The 20,929-nt window shown below is 43.3% G+C and overlaps 1 protein-coding gene across 3 annotated transcripts in view; it reads right to left on the bottom strand.

The window, feature by feature from the left end:
- ALG9 (ALG9 alpha-1,2-mannosyltransferase) overlaps nucleotides 1–20,929 on the bottom strand; it is a 956,626-nt gene that overhangs the window by 894,746 nt on the left and 40,951 nt on the right. For all 3 annotated transcript variants that reach the window (XM_069225004.1, XM_069225007.1, XM_069225006.1), the window contains one exon: nucleotides 7,969–8,104. In XM_069225004.1, coding sequence (XP_069081105.1) covers nucleotides 7,969–8,104 — 136 coding nt within the window. The remainder of the gene's footprint in view (nucleotides 1–7,968; nucleotides 8,105–20,929) is intronic.

The following is a 20,929-nucleotide window of genomic DNA, read 5'->3' on the forward strand; positions in this document are numbered from 1 at the left end:
ATACATATCCTTTTAATATTAGTGCAAACTTATTTTTTATCATAATATTTCAACATTATTGTCAGTTTCATTAGTCCCCGTATACACTGACGGCCACTCCCCGTGGGCACCTTAAATGCATGTTATGGTAAAATACATTAGCACATTTTCTATGCGCATTATTACACATTAGTTCATAAACATTTCATGTTAATATAGATTATATAAGCTACGCTCTTTCAGTACAATCATGAAACCTTGCAGTCCTTGACCCCAACCAATTATAACCTGTGCGTAGGCTTTAGTGGTTTCACACCTCTGACTCCAGTCAGAAAAATAAATTGTAAATGACAAAGAAATACTATTCCTACTTTTTCTGAGAAAGTTACCTAGAAAACATTGCATGCGTTTGGCCGGGACACATTTTTGTTTCTGTTCTGCAAGATTAGTACTTCTCTCTCTCATCCCATCTTATGGACTAATTTTTCTAGCAATGCTGTTATAGTGCAAACTTGTGCAAATCTAATTCGCTTTTATAAAATTAGTGATCTGTAAGGTCTACCGTCCTTTACACATTAGCTTAGAGATTTGCTAACACTAGGGTGAAATACGAAGGTAAAGGTATTCTTTCCTTGTGGATCATTTTTCAGAGCCATACTTGAAAGCAGTTGTCTTCTTAAAATGTATTTTCACACACTTTATAAAAAAAAGTTTTTTTCATCCCGTTCACGCCAGGTAAATATGTTTATTTTTGCAGTATTAAAGTGCTGATGTAAAGAAAAGGGAAAAGTATGGTGTTATATGAAAGAGTAACGCTCTGAAGGTCTGGAATTAGCTGAAACATTTGAAAAAACACTGCACAACCAAGTATACTACACTTGGAGTAAAACTGTGCCACATCAAAAATCAACAGATAAACCTCCGTGTAAGAACAGGGTCACACCTGCACAGTACTCAAGCTAGGGTGTGTGTGCCTTCCATAGCTGCACAACCTATACATTTCTGCTCTATAAGGGTGCTTAATGATTACAAAAATCAAGCGATCGAACGTTGGTACTCTAAAAATATACACTGTATTGTATGCAGACGACACAGCAATGTTAGTCTTGACCAGACAGCATTGGGATCACAAATGACGAAGCTCAAAGAACTCATAACAAACAGTACACCGAGTGTCAATCATAGTGAAGTCCATGCCTTTCCTTTTGGCTTTCCTGTATTTCGGCTGGAAGAGGTCAAACTGTGGAGTACACAAAGGGGCTGATTTTTCAACATGTACTTTTACCATGAATCGAGCGAGAACAACAACCATTATGTTTGTGCATGTACCACCACACTCAAATAGATAAACCAAGGCAAATGGATTTGAAAGTTCCACCAGACATAATCTCGCTGTTGTGACCAATAGGAATACAGCAATGACCCCAAGCTGCACTCTTTGGAGGCAATGTTCCACTTTAGGGGAGTTAATGCAACCACAGAGTAAATTACTTTGCTGAAATAGCACGAAAAATAACCAAGTTACTCTCTGCAACCAAACATAATCGCCAAACACTGACAACATATGAAAGGAAACAGGGCGGTTAAAGATGGAAGAAAGACAGAACAAGAAGTGCTCAGCAAGGAAGCAAGACATCTGCATTTAACACTGGAATCTTACTACTCAAAATAACTGGATGAGGCCCCCAACACTTGATGTTTCAGGATTCGCATGGGAAAAGTGAAACAAGGAAATACAGTCAAAATTATCAAATGGACTGGAAGGCATTCCACAATCACACAGTGCAGAACTAGGAACACAGTGCACTCTATAGAACTCCCACTACATTGAATTACAAAATTTCCCAAAATGCAAGCCTACATTAAGTCAGTTACCAATTCATACATTCATCACGCACTTAAACGGGAAAGATCTCAGGCAGAAAAAGTCTGCCTTTCTCCAGACCCCAAAAAACTCAAAATATGTTTTTTTTTTTTAAATGATCTACTTGCTTTATCCAGACATCAGTAAATGTTTTCTGAAACTTTTCTGAAATTCTATATACTTTTATACGCAATGCAAATTCCGCACTTGATGCCCTCATCCAAACGTCAAAAAGAAGGAACATCTCATTCCATAAAGGTCGATACCAAGCAAACCCTTCAATTTAGGGCAATGATCGTTAAATGCTTCCAGAATTAGATGTCAATGGAAATCCACTTCCACTAAAGAAAACAAAAAGGAGACTGTAAAGGTGATGAGAAGAAAGTTACTTGAACCTAGGCAACAGCAATCAATGTCTATAACTTCCCCTCGAAACGAAGGCCATAAGACTACGGAACAACTGCAAACCCCATTCAACTAACAGGACGAGCAATGTGGTGACTAGGGTCCTAAGGGGCACATATACGTACCATTTTTCCTGTCGCAAACGTCCCGATTCGCAGAATCGGACCGTTTGCGAAAGGAAAAAAACATTTGGTATGCACAGACCCTATTTTGCGATTCGGTAATCTATTTACCGAATCACAAAATAGCTGTGCGAGTCGGAATTAGGAAGGGCCATTCCCTTCCTAACTGCGAGTCGCAGGGCGTTGTAGCATTGTTTGGTGACCATGAATGCGGTCACAAAACAATCGCAGTTAGCACCAGTTTCAAACTGGTGCTAACCCATTCGCAAACGGGATGGGGACCCCACAGGACACTTTCCCCTTTGTGAATGGCAGCGAAAATATATTTTCCGAGCAGGCAGTGGCCCCAAGGACCACTGCCTGCTCTGAAAAAATGAAAAGAAAACTTTTCATTTTTGTTTTTGAAATGCATCTCGTTTTCCTTTAAGGAAAACGGGCTGCATTTAAAAAAAAAAAAAAAAACTGCTTTATTTAAAAGCAGTCACAGACATGGAGGCCTGCTGTCATCAGCAGGCCACCGTCCCTGTGAGGGTGGCCATTCCCAATGGGGTCACAAATTGCGACCTACCTCATGAATATTCATGAGGGAGGTCATTTGCAACCCCATTGCGAATCACACACAGTGTAAAGTACACTGTTGTATATAAGGTTTTGCAACTCGCAAACGAGTTGCAAAACTCGGGGTCGTACATTTGGCCCTAAATAACAAAACTAACAAGAGTGCGTAAGGTACCATTGTTTGCAATGAATGTAGTAACCTTCTAAAGTAAAATGGGACTAGTAAAGAAAGCACAAATACACAACACTTGCATTTTATTTCAGATGCTGTAACCTAGGGAAGAGGTATGTGAAGGCTCCCTCCATTTGCACCATTTGAGAAGAGTATGCCTATTCTACTTGTAGGAGCAAATACCCTAACACCATCCAAAATAGTTAACACAATCAATCACCTTAGAGTTACTACACAAGAAACTTCACCCAATACGCTGCTTTCTCTTCAAATCAAAATAAATGTGAGTTGATGAACAATACAAAATGGAGAAATCAATTAATTTAATGTGAAACACTCCATTGATTAGCCCCACTGGGATATGCACTGTTGACTGAGACGTGGGTTTAAAACCCAAAGACTATTTGGCAGGTCTGCAAAGACATATGCTGAAAATTCAAGGGTTTTCTCGAATTTGAGCAACACTGGTATGGGTGAGTCTGTAGGTAAGAGAAGTCAAACCTATGAGTTAACTGAGGGTTCTGGATACTGGTTAATATTTTGTATTTTCTTTTGAAAGCATCTGGTGAAAATTGTGCAATGACAGTAGATCGCAGAGACAAAAACCTAAAGATTGGTTAGAATGCTGGAGTGCAGCACTATTAAGGGCAGCAGAATGGTGTTGCTGCTAACTCATGATGCTAGAAAAAATCTACATTAGTAGGACTGGGCCCTCTTCTATACAGCAAAATGGTGTCTGCACATAGAGAACCAAGAAACCACATCACCTAGTAAACTAAAACGTGTCCTGTATATGCACCAATTGCAGCATTTTGTTTCTGTAGCATGAGGTGCTTAGAGACCTTTAGTCCACAAATTCATTCAGTTCCTCAGTATGCAGCTGCGTTCTTGGAGTGCAGCTGGCATTTCCTTGTACATTTCAACATTAAAAATATTAACTTATTCTCCTTGAATTTGCTTTGGAATCTTCTTGATTGGATCTGTAGGCAAGGTCTTCATAGTTTTGTGGGGGAAATCAGTGTTAGTTAAATTATTTTCTTTAGGCTCAATGTGCTTTTGACATTTATGGTTCTTTTTTAGGTTTTGCCTGCATGCACACATGCTTGTAAAATCTTTTGCTGGTTAAAAAAAACAAAAAAAAAAAAAAAAAAACTTAAAAGGGGCTTGGAACTATCCCCTTACTTACCTGAATTTACCACTGGCTTACTACGACATCGCTATGATTTACCTGCTTCGGATTGGCCAGCACATAGTTTTCATGTCACTTCCTGTCATTGTCGTCTTCTTTGTCAATCTTGCCATCAACTTCCCTGTAGATCTAGTACTCCTTCTGGTGACTTTCTGTTTGACTCTGGCCAGTGTCCTTCCCGCTGCTGCAGCGCTGAAGGTACTTCTTTTTTCTTCTTGCGTGCCGTCTTCTTTCTTTGCTGGCGTCTTCCTTCTTCACTGCGGTCTTCTCCGTCTTCTTTCTTCATTGCTATCTTCTTTTTTCTTCCTGCATGCTGTCTTCTTACTTCGCTGACGTCTTTTTCCTTTGATGCCTTCTTTTCTGTCTTCTTTCTTTGTTGCCGTCCGTCTCCCTTTTTCTTTCTGCCTGCCGTCTTCTTTACCGCATGCCATCTTCTGTCTTCTCATGTCTTTTGTCTTCTGACTTCTTACGTCTTCTGTCTTATTCCATCTTCTCTTTTCTTCAGTCTTCTGTCTTATTCCATCTACTGTCCTCTTCTATCTTCCGTCCTCTTCCGTCTTCTTCTGTCTTACATATTCTCCTGCCTTGTCTTCTTCCATCTTCTATCTTCACACACCTTCTCTCTTCTTCAGACTTCTCTCTTCGACCCCTCTTCTCTCTTCTTGTCTTCCTCTGTGTTCTGCCGTCTTCTGACATACTCTGTGTTCTGCCATCACCTTCCGTCTTTCCCACATGCCAATACGTTTTACCTTTGTCTTTTTCTCTATGTAACTTGCTTAGAAATATTAGACATTTTTATAATAGTGTTTTTTTATTTTCAACAAAACCAAACATTAGTGTAACATATTTCAAATATTTGTAAGCCAGTTACATAGAAAAAGAAGACAAAGGTGAAACCTATTGTCTTTGCCGGTGCTTATTAGGTATTGCAATTACTGTTCCAACGATCTTTGGGTCTGTTAAGCGATAAGTGCAAGTTTGATGTTGAAGGACTCAGTGTTTTTTTGTGTTGCTGTATGCTACTTTTTGGTTACATTTGTAGATTTGTAGCTCACGTCTTCTTGAAAACCAGTCAGGTTCCAGTAACATTTTAATAGATTAGTGTTAACATGGTTTTAAAAAAAAGGGAGCACACTACCTCACACTCCAGCAAAACGTTGGCCCCAATGCATCTTGATAAATGCAGTCAGATTCGTTTCACATTAACAAAAGTAATAAAAGTCTTTCACCTTAGTAGGTGCAGCAAGTGCTGTGTATCTCTGGACACGTGTTTCTGGGTTTCGCCTGTCATCAGCAGAGAGCAGCATATTTTGTGGGGTTGCTTGAAATGCCACCAAACGTCTTCTCAGGTTTATGTACCACTCTGGTGCGCAGGTGCCTCACCAAGGCTCGTCAGCCCGTTAGCTCAAGGGAGCCGTCATTCGACACAGTGCAAAAAAAAGGGAGCACACTGCCTCACACTCCAGCAAAAAGTTGGCCCTAATGCATCTTGACAAATGCAGTCAGATTCGTTTCACATTAACAAAAGTAATCAAAGTCTTTCGCCTTAGTAGGTGCAGCAAGTGCTGTGTATCTCTGGACACGTGTTTCTGGGTTTCGCCCGTCATCAGCAGAGAGCAGCATATTTTGTGGGGTTGCTTGAAATGCCACCAAACGTCTTCTCAGGTTTATGTACCACTCTGGTGCGCAGGTGCCTCACCAAGGCTCGTCAGCCCGTTAGCTCAAGGGAGCCGTCATTCGACACAGTGCAAAAAAAAAGGGAGCAAACTGCCTCACACTCCAGCAAAAAGTTGGCCCCAATGCATCTTGATAAATGCAGTCAGATTCGTTTCACATTACCAAAAGTAATCAAGGTCTTTCACCTTAGTAGGTGCAGCATGGTTTGACTGTAGTTGTTGTTAACGTTGCATTTAAAGGCACAGGAACAGTTCATGAAAGGGTGAAATTGGTAATGACTGCCGAACTTTGAATCTCAACAACTGAGTAGCAGCCGAAGTAAATATTGCAATGCTCTATTTCGTATTTGGTTTATAAAAAAACAGTTGATGCAATTTAGGGCTGTATTTTCGAAGTCATAACTGCTTAACCAAAACAGTAAAGTGCCATGACTAAAAAAGGCGCATGCTGCCAATAAATATAATACGCCAAGAGCCCACACATTGGCGCCATGACCATTTCTCAAGGTAGCCGAGAATCAGTTAACACCAACTTGAATCTAAATGTCCAGATTATGCCTGATCCAAAAGTTGGTGCTTCTCAATAAATGTCTCTAGTGCAGCCTTCTTAATCAGTTCATATCATAATCAGTTTGGCAAATCTGAGCGGAGGGTTATATATTTGTTAAAAGTTTGGCCTATGGAATCACAAAAGGTTTTTTAAGAGGCGTGGAAACAATAGCAAATTTAGAAAGTGCAGGTTATATTTGTGTATGCATGTCAGGTATTAACAAAGCTTGTGTCTTAGCAGTGATCTGGCCATTTAGGATGTTTAAGGAGAGCAGCGTTCACTGATGATGTGCCAAACCATAGACAAATGTTTGCATGGTGCCTTGCTTACCATGCTCAAAGGCACCCTTAGCTGTTAACATCCTACCAGAGTGCATGTTATATAAGATTTTACTGGCAAGCCTATGTGAAAATGTCCCCCTCGAAAGTGTAGATTACATAACAAAATACAAATAACAGTCACATCAAACATGTTGAGTTTTAGATGTGATGCTATGCCTTTGACAATAACGTTGAATCATAAAGAAAGGAAAAAAGGATCCATATTGTTATTTCTAAAGGCCCAGGATCTCTCCCTTCAGTCTTGTCTTTACGCTTCTTCTTCTTCTGTCCCCACTCCACTCACCATTACATGCAATTTTTTGATGCTCTGATAGCTTGTCTCGGTCAATACCTTACACACACTACGCCACCACCAATGTACTGTTGAATGTCTGCAGTAGTTCCAATTGTCCTGCACGACGCCCAAAGATTTTTGCGTCTTTCTTAGGTACACAAAAAGGTAAATTTTGTATGGAAAGAAACTACAGGTATAGCTGGGCCTGCATCTCATAGCATTCTTTCTGTTTTGTAGCGTGGTGCCCATTGTATTTTGTAACAAAGACAAGGGCATCACTAGCTGAGAGCACCATATTGCAGGTCCTGCACAAACTGTACAAACTCGCTGGAGTACGACACCTAATTGCAATGCCTTTTTTAGTGCGGCACAATTTTTCTACTGCAAACGTTACAGTGTGTGGTCTTACAGTTGGTCTTTCACCATCTATAACAGAGCTTCAGCTGAATCAAGATGCTGCAAAATCAATCTCGTTCAGAAATCCTCTAGACTGAAGTGGAAGAAAACAGCTGTACTAAAGTGAAAAAGAACAGCCACTATTTGTGGAGCCTATCTCACACAAATTACAAGGCAGCTAAAACATAACGTTTATGTTGCATTTTTTATGTAAAGTAGATTGAATTTTAGTCTTACTTTGTAGAAGACCCCTCAAAAATAATCGGAGACTCAACAACATGCCTATTAAAATCAATGCCAGGTTCACAGGAACAGGAAAACGATAGGCCTGCAGTCAAATTTACACCCTGAACAGAGAAACCTGCCACTGATCAGGTCACTCAGTTTTAAAATGATACATATCGACCTAGCCTCAAACATGGCAAAGACTTATTGTTCTTACCCCAAAGCTCCGCTGAAGGGCCAGCCCCAAATGGCTCCGGATGCGATCCCCAAGACTGCTACAGACGTTTCCTCCATAAACCAGCCAGTCATTGCAATGATTGTGGTGTACATGCAGAAAGTGCTGGGGAGGTAAGCTGAAAAAAATGCATGCAATGTATTACAACGGGTACATGGTCTCTAAAAAGGCAGGCCTATCCTGCAGATTACATGCCAGCTGTTTTTGCTGCATCCAGAATGAACAGTTCTGACATATGCTTGAATATGGAGATATACCAGAGATTTACATTTGACAACATATGCGGCTTTCTCTTCAAAAAATTCAAAGACTATGGGAAAGACTAATCTAACTATTGACCCTTTGATACTACTGTAAAAGGATGTTCGTGGGGAGGTGGTCGCAAGAAATTGTCATTGTTAAAAATTTAGTAATACCAATGGATACCTGGAGCTTTAGTGGTGCAATTATAGCAATAGGTCATGTAGCCGACTACCTCTCAACAAAGATGTATTGAATGATGAGAACGAGAAAGTGTTATTTTCTTTTTTTAAGTGTACTGACCGTTTCAACAAAGACATAGACATGCTATTAACTGGTTTCATGCAGTCAAAACCATATGCAGCCAATAAAACTTTTCTGAAAGGTCCAGTGACACCTGTGATAAACAAAGACCCAAAGGATATCTGTCGAAGTTGGTCTGTGTACTCTTTCCCGGTGCTGCACTCTGCCTCCCAAGTAAAATCTTGCAAGTTAACCAGAAAGAGAGATGGCTCAAACGTTTTCCAACAGCCTTCTTGCATTTATTGATATATTTCTAAAGGCAAAAAACAATACTACGAAGTAAGTCTGTAAAGTTGGGAACATTACCTGATTTATGCCCTGAAAGATGTATATGAATACAATTATCACTACAAGTGGAGAATACCGCATGGTCTTTCCTTTTCCCTATGTCACCTTAAGTGGAGTCGGAATGTGGGGAAAATTCCGAAATCAACTGTACCCCCGCCGTCTGGGTCAAAAGTCACTTACTGGCTGTCACAGGTGTGTGTGTGTACCAGACATTTAAAGGTGTTTCCTGAAGAGCACTAAGTAGCTGACCCCTGAAGGAATGAATGGGTGTGTCCACAGGGAGGACAAGCATTCAGATGAAGCTGCTCAAATAATATCAGCTTTTATTAGCAGATTACCACGGTGTCTACACAAATGAGATGTCTGGTGGGGAGAACGGTGAGCCAGTTTCTAAAGATAATCTGGACACTGTATCATCATATAAATTCTTTATTTGGCATAAAACCTTAAAAGTACAAAATATGGGTAACTATACAATAATTCATACAGTTAGTCTGTTGCATGATACATCCCCATACAATATTCTTAATTCACAACATTTATAATGACCTCCTAACATGGATGGATCAATTCATTTTCTAAACCCGGCATACTAATTTAATTTCCCTGCTGATTTAAAAGGTACATTGTGCATACCCGTTTAATCCGTTAATGTTTCTAATAAAACCACAATTCTTATAATGTACATATGGGGCAGCTCTAAATAAAGTGGCAATGCTTTTATTTTAAACCTAGGTATAATACCAGACCAATATTCTATATTACAATCATTCATTCTAACTTAAAAACAATAAATTCATAAGCTTCACATACTATATTTTACGGCAGCCGTAAGCCTCACTAAAACCCCTCATATTTCATTTAAAAATCGGCCCAGTGCACACGTTACATTACAAAAATCTCATGTCTACTAATAGCTTAAGCGCTTGATCCCGGTTTATAATATTATATTCTTTAAAAATTGGTTTTAAAAACTTCTTACGCACATCTCAAAACCCCAAAACAATCCAATAAAATGTGTTGGGCAGTGAATTTTGTTATAGTCCGCATGTACATAAACCCTGGTCATCCTTAAGTATGGTTTTTGCTTTAGGGACCGTATAGGCGGGGTTTAACCTGACTCTAAATTGCTACACTGCACCTCTTAATCATGGATTTGGCAGGGCCTCTCTATAAGAGAAATCTTCAGCGTTCCTCCACCGACCTACCATAAACCGGGTGGAGGTTTTCCTCTCCAGATACTCTAAATCTGCCTCTCTTGCCCTTTCATTTACCATTAGCAGCACCTGCTTAGGAATTTGTTTCCGCACCACTGGTTTCCAGGTAACCCTCAGAGGACACCATTTTTTTCTAACCGCCCTCTCACTTGTGATGCCCAGTGTAACTCACTTTTCTTTATTTCTATTTTACATAATCTTGTGATCTTAGAAATTCCCTCTTCTCCTAGGCTCCACCAAAATGTCAATGCTGCCTGCATTCCCTGGTAGGTCCATGCCGTCATTTGACATTCCGCCCGTATAGCTTGTATCATACTCGAGGGTGGCAATAGCATGAGTTTTACGCATTTACTTTCTTCTGCCTCCCAGCTCTTCTTCCCAGATATTGATAGGACTTCTACCCCATATAGGAACTGATGACGTACCACAGCATTAAAAGCAGACACCACCAGATGAAGAGACGGCCCCCCCATATTTACTGCTAAATTGTTTTAACCCCCATACTGAGGTTAAAGCTCTATTCTTTAGTGCTTCAATATGTTCTTGCCAACAAATCACATGCCTAAATATTTATATTTTTTTACTTTTTCTCCTCCCAAAACATTGGTAAATGCACTTTTTTCCCTAATACCATTATTTTTGTTTTATCCATATTTACTACCATTTTTTTCCTTTGGCAGTAAGAGTTAAACACATCTAATTTTCTTTGAAGTCCTAGCTCCGTCATATCAACTATCACCAGGTCATCCGCATATAATAAACAGGAGATATGAACTCCATCCTTTTTTGGAGATAAGAGTTTAACCTCCTTTAGCAAGCCTGGTAAGTCTGATAAAAATGTAGCAAATAATAATGGGGCTAGGACACAACCTTGGCGCAGCCCATTCCTTATAGGGATCTTAGTTGAGAGTGAACCACTCGTACCTAAAATTACTTGGGCCCAATTATGTGAATGCAGACCCTGAAGGAGAAATAATATATCTGAATCAACCCCCAACCGATATAACATGTCCCATAACAGTTTCCTATCCACCAAATCAAACGCGGCACGGAAATCGACAAAACAGCAAAATAGTTTCCCCACATTTCAATTGACTTTTTTGCTAGTGACCAAAGACTAAAACAATGATCTGTTGTCAAATGACCTTCCCTGAAACCGCCTTGTTCTGCCGGTATCAAATCATTTATCTCTGCCCAGGATTTAATTTCCCTCAACAGTAACTTTGTGAAAACTTTTTTGCCTACATCTAATAAACTGATTAGGTGATAGTTTTTTGGTTGTGTTGGATCGTCCTTTTTATAGATTGGCCTAATAATGGTACCCTTCCAATTCTCAGGGAAACAACCGTGTTCTAAAAAATTTTGAAATGTGGCATAGAAAAGTTTGGGCCACCAGGCAATATTATTTTTTATTATTGTTGCTGGAAGATTATCTGGGCCCGCCTCCTTCGTTAGTTTGAGCGCTGCAATTGTTTCTGTTATCTTTCACAGGGAAAAAGCTGATCTTACATCCCTACTTATCTTCCTATTAACTCCATATTCTCCCTCAACGTCCATTCCTGAATATACATTGCACAAGTGTTTATTCCAGTCATCTTCACCAACCAAACACCGCATAGTTCCTGTAGTTTTTTCCTCCCTTATCACCTGCCAGAATCCCCTAACTTTTTGAGTTCTTATCACCTCTACCATTACTTCCCAGTTCCTTTTTATATTTTCCCGTTTCCTCTGCCTTAAGATTGCTTTATAACCTTGGTTTGCTAGACTGAGCTTCTGTTCTACTTCTGTAGTGTGTCTTTTCTTAAATTCCCTTTCTAATTTCCACACTTTCCTCTTCTGATTCCTACACTCCTGGTTATACCATTTTTTTTTGTTAGCTCTGTGTAGCTCTCCCTTCGTCGTTTCCTCCTGCGTTGTTCTTAACTTTACTTTTAAACATTCAACTATTAACTCAATTCCCCTATTGTACCCCTTAAAAATATGATTTTGGTATTCCTCCATACTGATATCTCTATAATTTACTATCAATTTGTTCAGCACTTTTAAACTACTTTCTGTAATTCGGGTAGTTATCCTATGTGGGTATTCTACCTGCAAAGTCAACACTTTCTCTCTTTCTCTTTGGGCATTATTTACAGGCCCGACTGTAAGCCAAAGATGCCAATGATCACTGCCCTCTAAGTGCTCTATCCCGAAGTCTTGTACTTCTCCAAAATGGCTAGTATTTTTAAAGGCATAGTCAATAGGGAACTCCTGATTGCCTATTCGAAAGGCTTGCTTTGCTGGACAATTCGTCTTCATACGTCCATTTATGCAGAACAGACCTAGGGATCCTAATGATCTTCCTAGAGATAAGTCCCGGGCGGTTACATTCTATAGTTGGAAAAATACTATGCGGAATTTGTGCGGCAGCTAGTAGCTCCTTATACATTTTATCGCTACTATTGGGGTCAAATTTATGGTTCAAATCTCCCACCATCAGGATCAAATGTTCTGCTTTATCTGTGCATATTGCTTCCAAGACTTCCTCAAACAATCCCCACTGGATATCATAATCATGTATCATCCCTGGTTGTATATATACATCATGTATCATAAGCTGTTTAGACCCTCCGATATTATTATAGAGATCTACTTGTCCTATCAATAATCAGCAATATTTAGTTTTTACCTCTATTGGCTATTCTTGATGAAGTCAGAGTTCTTAGGCCCCCGAGGGATGGCCTGAACCTTGCTGTGTTGCACCCATAAATAGCCTCATAAAACCATCTACTGGTTCAGGTTCTTGCCACAACCAAGTTTCCTGGAAACACATTTTATCATATTTTTCCAGTCTTCCTAGATCTTGTTTTAAATTTTCAGGAAAAAAAAAATCAAATGCCTGTGCGAAGCACCTAATTCCTAGTCCACATCACTCAACTCCCACCCGCTGTATTATCAAGGGGGATTACAAGGGACTTGAATCGGTTCCTCAACTTTGGGTCATTGTGCTCTGTGGAAATAGTTACACTTAATCTGCCCTTATTATCATCCACACACGTCCTTTGATTTTTACACCCTACCAAGTTATACTGCACTTGGTTGGGAAACAGACCTGCATGGCACTTAAGGGCTCTACTATTACTTTCCTTGAACATTGGTTCACTCAACCCCTTCGCTGCCAGGCCTTTTCCCCTCAGGTGCCAGGCCATTTTTGGGGCTATTTGGGGCAGTTTGCGTTTAGGCACTGTAAGGAAATGCCTCCTTGGCATGGTTGCCCCCTGACTTTTTGCCTTTGCTGATGCTATGTTTACAATTGAAAGTGTGCTGAGGCCTGCTAACCAGGCCCCAGCACCAGTGTTCTTTCCCTAACCTGTACTTTTGTATCCACAATTGGCAGACCCTGGCATCCAGATAAGTCCCTTGTAACTGGTGCTTCTAGTACCAAGGGCCCTGATGCCAAGGAAGGTCTCTAAGGGCTGCAGCATGTCTTATGCCACCCTGGAGACCTCTCACTCAGCACAGACACACTGCTTGCCAGCTTGTGTGTGCTAGTGAGGACAAAACGAGTAAGTCGACATGGCACTCCCCTCAGGGTGCCATGCCAGCCTCTCACTGCCTATGCAGTATAGGCAAGACACCCCTCTAGCAGGCCTTACAGCCCTAAGGCAGGGTGCACTATACCATAGGTGAGGGTACCAGTGCATGAGCATGGTACCCCTACAGTGTCTAAACAAAACCTTAGACATTGTAAGTGCAGGGTAGCCATAAGAGTATATGGTCTGGGAGTTTGTCAAACACGAACTCCACAGCACCATAATGGCTACACTGAAAACTGGGAAGTTTGGTATCAAACTTCTCAGCACAATAAATGCACACTGATGCCAGTGTACATTTTATTGAAAAATACACCACAGAGGGCACCTTAGAGGTGCCCCCTGAAACTTAACCGACTATCTGTGTAGGCTGACTAGTTTTAGCAGCCTGCCACAAACCGAGACATGTTGCTGGCCCCATGGGGAGAGTGCCTTTGTCACTCTGAGGCCAGTAACAAAGCCTGCACTGGGTGGAGGTGCTAACACCTCTCCCAGGCAGGAATTGTCACACCTGGCGGTGAGCCTCAAAGGCTCACCTCCTTTGTGCCAACCCAGCAGGACACTCCAGCTAGTGGAGTTGCCCGCCCCCTCCGGCCAGGCCCCACTTTTGGCGGCAAGGCCGGAGAAAATAATGAGAAAAACAAGGAGGAGTCACTGGCCAGTCAGGACAGCCCCTAAGGTGTCCTGAGCTGAAGTGACTCTAACTTTTAGAAATCCTCCATCGTGCAGATGGAGGATTCCCCCAATAGGGTTAGGATTGTGACCCCCTCCCCTTGGGAGGAGGCACAAAGAGGGTGTACCCACCCTCAGGGCTAGTAGCCATTGGCTACTAACCCCCCAGACCTAAACACGCCCTTAAATTTAGTATTTAAGGGCTACCCTGAACCCTAGAAAATTAGATTCCTGCAACTACAAGAAGAAGGACTGCCCAGCTGAAAACCCCTGCAGCGGAAAACCAGAAGACGACAACTGCCTTGGCTCCAGAAACTCACCGGCCTGTCTCCTGCCTTCCAAAGATCCTGCTCCAGCGACGCCTTCCAAAGGGACCAGCGACCTCGACATCCTCCGAGGACTGCCCCTGCTTCGAAAAGACAAGAAACTCCCGAGGACAGCGGACCTGCTCCAAGAAAAGCTGCAACTTTGTTTCCAGCAGCTTTAAAGAACCCTGCAAGCTCCCCGCAAGAAGCGTGAGACTTGCAACACTGCACCCGGCGACCCCGACTCGGCTGGTGGAGACCCGACACCTCAGGAGGGACCCCAGGACTACTCTGATACTGTGAGTACCAAAACCTGTCCCCCCTGAGCCCCCACAGCGCCGCCTGCAGAGGGAATCCCGAGGCTTCCCCTGACCGCGACTCTTTGAATCCAAAGTCCCGACGCTTGGGAGAGACCCTGCACCCGCAGCCCCCAGGACCTGAAGGACCGGACTTTCACTGGAGAAGTGACCCCCAGGAGTCCCTCTCCCTTGCCCAAGTGGAGGTTTCCCCGAGGAATCCCCCCCTTGCCTGCCTGCAGCGCTGAAGAGATCCCGAGATCTCTCATAGACTAACATTGCGAACCCGACGCCTGTTTCTACACTGCACCCGGCCGCCCCCGCGCTGCTGAGGGTGAAATTTCTGTGTGGGCTTGTGTCCCCCCCGGTGCCCTACAAAACCCCCCTGGTCTGCCCTCCGAAGACGCGGGTACTTACCTGCAAGCAGACCGGAACCGGGGCACCCCCTTCTCTCCATTCTAGCCTATGTGTTTTGGGCACCACTTTGAACTCTGCACCTGACCGGCCCTGAGCTGCTGGTGTGGTGACTTTGGGGTTGCTCTGAACCCCCAACGGTGGGCTACCTTGGACCAAGAACTGAACCCTGTAAGTGTCTTACTTACCTGGTAAAACTAACAAAAACTTACCTCCCCCAGGAACTGTGAAAATTGCACTAAGTGTCCACTTTTAAAACAGCTATTTGTCAATAACTTGAAAAGTATACATGCAATTTTTATGATTTAAAGTTCCTAAAGTACTTACCTGCAATACCTTTCGAATGAGATATTACATGTAGAAATTGAACCTGTGGTTCTTAAAATAAACTAAGAAAAGATATTTTTCTATACAAAACCTATTGGCTGGATTTGTCTCTGAGTGTGTGTACCTCATTTATTGTCTATGTGTATGTACAACAAATGCTTAACACTACTCCTTGGATAAGCCTACTGCTCGACCACACTACCACAAAATAGAGCATTAGTATTATCTATTATTACCACTATTTTACCTCTAAGGGGAACCCTTGGACTCTGTGCATGCTATTCCTTACTTTGAAATAGCACATACAGAGCCAACTTCCTACATTGGTGGATCAGCGGTGGGGTACAAGACTTTGCATTTGCTGGACTACTCAGCCAATACCTGATCACACGACAAATTCCAAAATTGTCATTAGAAATTGATTTTTGCAATTTGAAAAGTTTTCTAAATTCTTAAAAGACCTGCTAGGGCCTTGTGTTAGATCCTGTTTAGCATTTCTTTTAGAGTTTAAAAGTTTGTAAAAGTTTGAATTAGATTCTAGAACCAGTTGTAGATTCTTAAAAAGTATTCCAACTTTTAGAAGCAAAATGTCTAGCACAGATGTGACTGTGGTGGAACTCGACACCACACCTTACCTCCATCTTAAGATGAGGGAGCTAAGGTCACTCTGTAAGATAAAGAAAATAACAATGGGCCCCAAACCTACCAAAATACAGCTCCAGGAGCTTTTGGCAGAGTTTGAAAAGGCCAACCCCTCTGAGGGTGGCAACTCAGAGGAAGAGGATAGTGACTTGGAGGAAAATTCCCCCCTACCAATCCTATCTAGGGAGAACAGGGTCCCTCAAACCCTGACTCCAAAAATAATAGTCAGAGATGCTGGTTCCCTCACAGGAGAGACCAACACCTCTGAAATCACTGAGGATAACCCCAGTGAAGAGGACATCCAGTTAGCCAGGATGGCCAAAAGATTGGCTTTGGAAAGACAGATCCTAGCCATAGAGAGGGAAAGACAAGAGATGGGCCTAGGACCCATCAATGGTGGCAGCAACATAAATAGGGTCAGAGATTCTCCTGACATGTTGAAAATCCCTAAAGGGATTGTAACTAAATATGAAGATGGTGATGACATCACCAAATGGTTCACAGCTTTTGAGAGGGCTTGTGTAACCAGAAAAGTGAACAGATCTCACTGGGGTGCTCTCCTTTGGGAAATGTTCACAGGAAAGTGTAGGGATAGACTCCTCACACTCTCTGGACAAGATGCAGAATCTTATGACCTCATGAAGGGTACCCTGATTGAGGGCTTTGGATTCTCCACTGAGGAGTATAGGATTAGATTCAGGGGGGCTCAAAAATCCTCGAGCCAGACCTGGGTTGACTTTGTAGACTACTCAGTGAAAACACTAGATGGTTGGATTCAAGGCAGTGGTGTAAGTAATTATGATGGGCTGTACAATTTATTTGTGAAAGAACACCTGTTAAGTAATTGTTTCAATGATAAACTGCATCAGCATCTGGTAGACCTAGGACCAATTTCTCCCCAAGAATTGGGAAAGAAGGCGGACCATTGGGTCAAGACAAGGGTGTCCAAGACTTCAACAGGGGGTGACCAAAAGAAAGGGGTCACAAAGACTCCCCAGGGGAAGGGTGATGAGACAACCAAAACTAAAAATAGTAAAGAGTCTTCTACAGGCCCCCAAAAACCTGCACAGGAGGGTGGGCCCAGAGCCTCTTCACAAAACAATGGGTACAAGGGTAAAAACTTTGATCCCAAAAAGGCCTGGTGTCATAGCTGTAAACAGCATGGACACCAAACTGGAGACAAGGCCTGTCCCAAGAAAGGTTCCACTCCAAACTCCCATCCAGGTAACACTGGTATGGCTAGTCTCCAAGTGGGATCAACAGTGTGCCCAGAGCAAATCAGGGTCCACACTGAAGCTACTCTAGTTTCTGAGGGTGGGGTGGATTTAGCCACACTAGCTGTCTGGCCGCCTAACATGCAAAAATACAGACAGCAACTCTTAATTAATGGGACTAGAATAGAGGGCCTGAGGGATACAGGTGCCAGTGTCACCATGGTGACAGAGAAACTGGTTTCCCCTGGCCAATACCTGACTGGAAAAACTTACACAGTCACCAACGCTGACAATCAGAGAAAAGTACATCCCATGGCAATGGTTACTTTAGAATGGGGAGGGGTCAATGGCCTGAAACAGGTGGTGGTCTCCTCAAATATCCCAGTGGACTGTCTGCTTGGAAATGACCTGGAGTCCTCAGCATGGGCTGAGGTAGAACTAAAAACCCATGCAGCAATGCTGGGTATCCCTGAACTGGTGTGTGTGAAAACAGGAGCACAGTGCAAGGCACAGGGTGAACAAGTAGAGCTGGAGTCTGGAAGAATGGCCCAGCCTACCAAGAGGAAAGGAAAGTCAGTTGGGAAACCAACTGCAACACAGCAAAAGAAAGGGAACCTCTCTTCTCAGGAAGAAGTTCTGCCCTCTGAGGGAACTGAGCCTTTGGAGCTTGAACCTTATCAGGTTGAGCTCTTAGGCCCAGGGGGACCCTCAAGGGAGGAGCTGTGTAAGGGACAAGAAACCTGTCCCTCTCTTGAAGGCCTTAGGCAGCAAGCTGCTGAAGAGTCCAAAGGCAAGAAAAATGGAACGCATAGGGTCTATTGGGAAGATGGAATCCTGTACACTGAGGCCAGAGACCCCAAACCTGGTGCCACTAGGAGAGTGGTAGTGCCTCAGCTGTTCAGGAAGTTCATCCTAACATTGGCCCATGACATTCCCCTTGCTGGACATTTGGGACAAACCAAGACGTGGGAGAGGTTAGTCAACCACTTCTACTGGCCCAATATGTCCAACATGGTTAAGGAGTTTTGCCTCTCCTGCCCCACCTGTCAAGCCAGTGGTAAGACAGGTGGGCATCCAAAGGCCCCCCTCATTCCACTTCCAGTGGTGGGGGTGCCCTTTGAAAGAGTGGGTGTGGACATAGTTGGTCCACTAGAACCTCCCACAGCCTCAGGAAATATGTATATCCTGGTAGTAGTGGATCATGCTACCAGGTATCCTGAAGCTATTCCCCTTAGGTCGACTACTGCCCCTGCAGTAGCCAAGGCCCTCATTGGTATCTTTACCAGAGTGGGTTTCCCTAAGGAGGTGGTGTCTGACAGAGGTACCAACTTCATGTCAGCATACCTAAAGCACATGTGGAATGAGTGTGGGGTGACTTATAAATTCACTACACCATACCATCCACAAACTAATGGCTTAGTTGAGAGATTCAACAAGACATTAAAAGGCATGATCATGGGGCTCCCAGAAAAACTCAAAAGGAGATGGGATGTCCTCTTGCCATGTCTACTTTTCGCTTACAGAGAGGTGCCACAGAAGGGAGTAGGATTCTCACCCTTTGAACTTCTGTTTGGTCATCCTGTAAGGGGACCACTTGCCCTTGTTAAAGAAGGCTGGGAGAGACCTCTCCATGAGCCTAAACAGGACATAGTGGACTATGTACTTGGCCTTCGCTCTAGAATGGCAGAGTACATGGAAAAGGCAACCAAAAACCTTGAGGCCAGCCAACAGCTCCAGAAGTTTTGGTATGACCAAAAGGCTGCACTGGTTGAGTTCCAACCAGGGCAGAAAGTCTGGGTTCTGGAGCCTGTGGCTCCCAGGGCACTCCAGGACAAATGGAGTGGCCCTTACCCAGTGCTAGAAAGGAAGAGTCAGGTCACCTACCTGGTGGACCTGGGCACAAGCAGGAGCCCCAAGAGGGTGATCCATGTGAACCGCCTTAAGCTCTTCCATGACAGGGCCGATGTGAATCTGTTGATGGTAACAGATGAGGATCAGGAGGCAGAGAGTGAACCTCTCCCTGATCTTCTGTCATCAGACCCAAAAGATGGCACAGTAGATGGAGTGATCTACTCAGACACCCTCTCTGGCCAACAGCAAGCTGATTGTAGGAGAGTCCTACAACAGTTTCCTGAACTCTTCTCCTTGACCCCTGGTCAGACACACCTGTGTACCCATGATGTGGACACAGGAGACAGCATGCCTGTCAAGAACAAAATCTTTAGACAATCTGACCATGTCAAAGAAAGCATCAAGGTGGAAGTCCACAAGATGCTGGAATTGGGAGTAATTGAGCGCTCTGACAGCCCCTGGGCTAGCCCAGTGGTCTTAGTCCCCAAACCTCACACCAAAGATGGAAAGAAAGAGATGAGGTTTTGTGTGGACTACAGAGGGCTCAATTCTGTCACCAAGACAGATGCCCATCCAATTCCAAGAGCTGATGAGCTCATTGATAAATTAGGTGCTGCCAAATTTCTAAGTACCTTTGACTTGACAGCAGGGTACTGGCAAATAAAAATGGCACCTGGAGCAAAAGAAAAGACAGCATTCTCCACACCTGATGGGCATTATCAGTTTACGGTTATGCCCTTTGGTTTAAAGAATGCCCCTGCCACCTTCCAAAGGTTGGTGAATCAAGTCCTTGCTGGCTTGGAGTCCTTTAGCACAGCTTATCTTGATGATATTGCTGTCTTTAGCTCCACCTGGCAGGATCACCTGGTCCACCTGAGGAAGGTTTTGAAGGCTCTGCAATCTGCAGGCCTCTCTATCAAGGCATCCAAATGCCAGATAGGGCAGGGAACTGTGGTTTACTTGGGACACCTTGTAGGTGGAGGCCAAGTTCAGCCACTCCAACCCAAGATCCAGACTATTCTGGACTGGGTAGCTCCAAAAACCCAGACTCAAGTCAGGGCATTCCTTGGCTTGACTGGGTACTACAGGAGGTTTGTGAAGGGATATGGATCCATTGTGACAGCCCTCACTGAACTCACCTCCAAGAAAATGCCCAAGAAAGTAAACTGGACTGTGGAATGCCAACAGGCCTTTGACACCCTGAAACAGGCAATGTGCTCAGCACCAGTTCTCAAAGCTCCAGATTATTCTAAGCAGTTCATTGTGCAGACTGATGCCTCTGAACATGGGATAGGGGCAGTTTTGTCCCAAACAAATGATGATGGCCTTGACCAGCCTGTTGCTTTCATTAGCAGGAGGTTACTCCCCAGGGAGCAGCGTTGGAGTGCCATTGAGAGGGAGGCCTTTGCTGTGGTTTGGTCCCTGAAGAAGCTGAGACCATACCTCTTTGGGACTCACTTCCTAGTTCAAACTGACCACAGACCTCTCAAATGGCTGATGCAAATGAAAGGTGAAAATCCTAAACTGTTGAGGTGGTCCATCTCCCTACAGGGAATGGACTTTATAGTGGAACACAGACCTGGGACTGCCCATGCCAAT

Source organism: Pleurodeles waltl, chromosome 3_1 (genome assembly GCF_031143425.1).
Source record: "Pleurodeles waltl isolate 20211129_DDA chromosome 3_1, aPleWal1.hap1.20221129, whole genome shotgun sequence".
In the NCBI taxonomy this organism is placed as follows: domain Eukaryota; kingdom Metazoa; phylum Chordata; class Amphibia; order Caudata; family Salamandridae; genus Pleurodeles; species Pleurodeles waltl.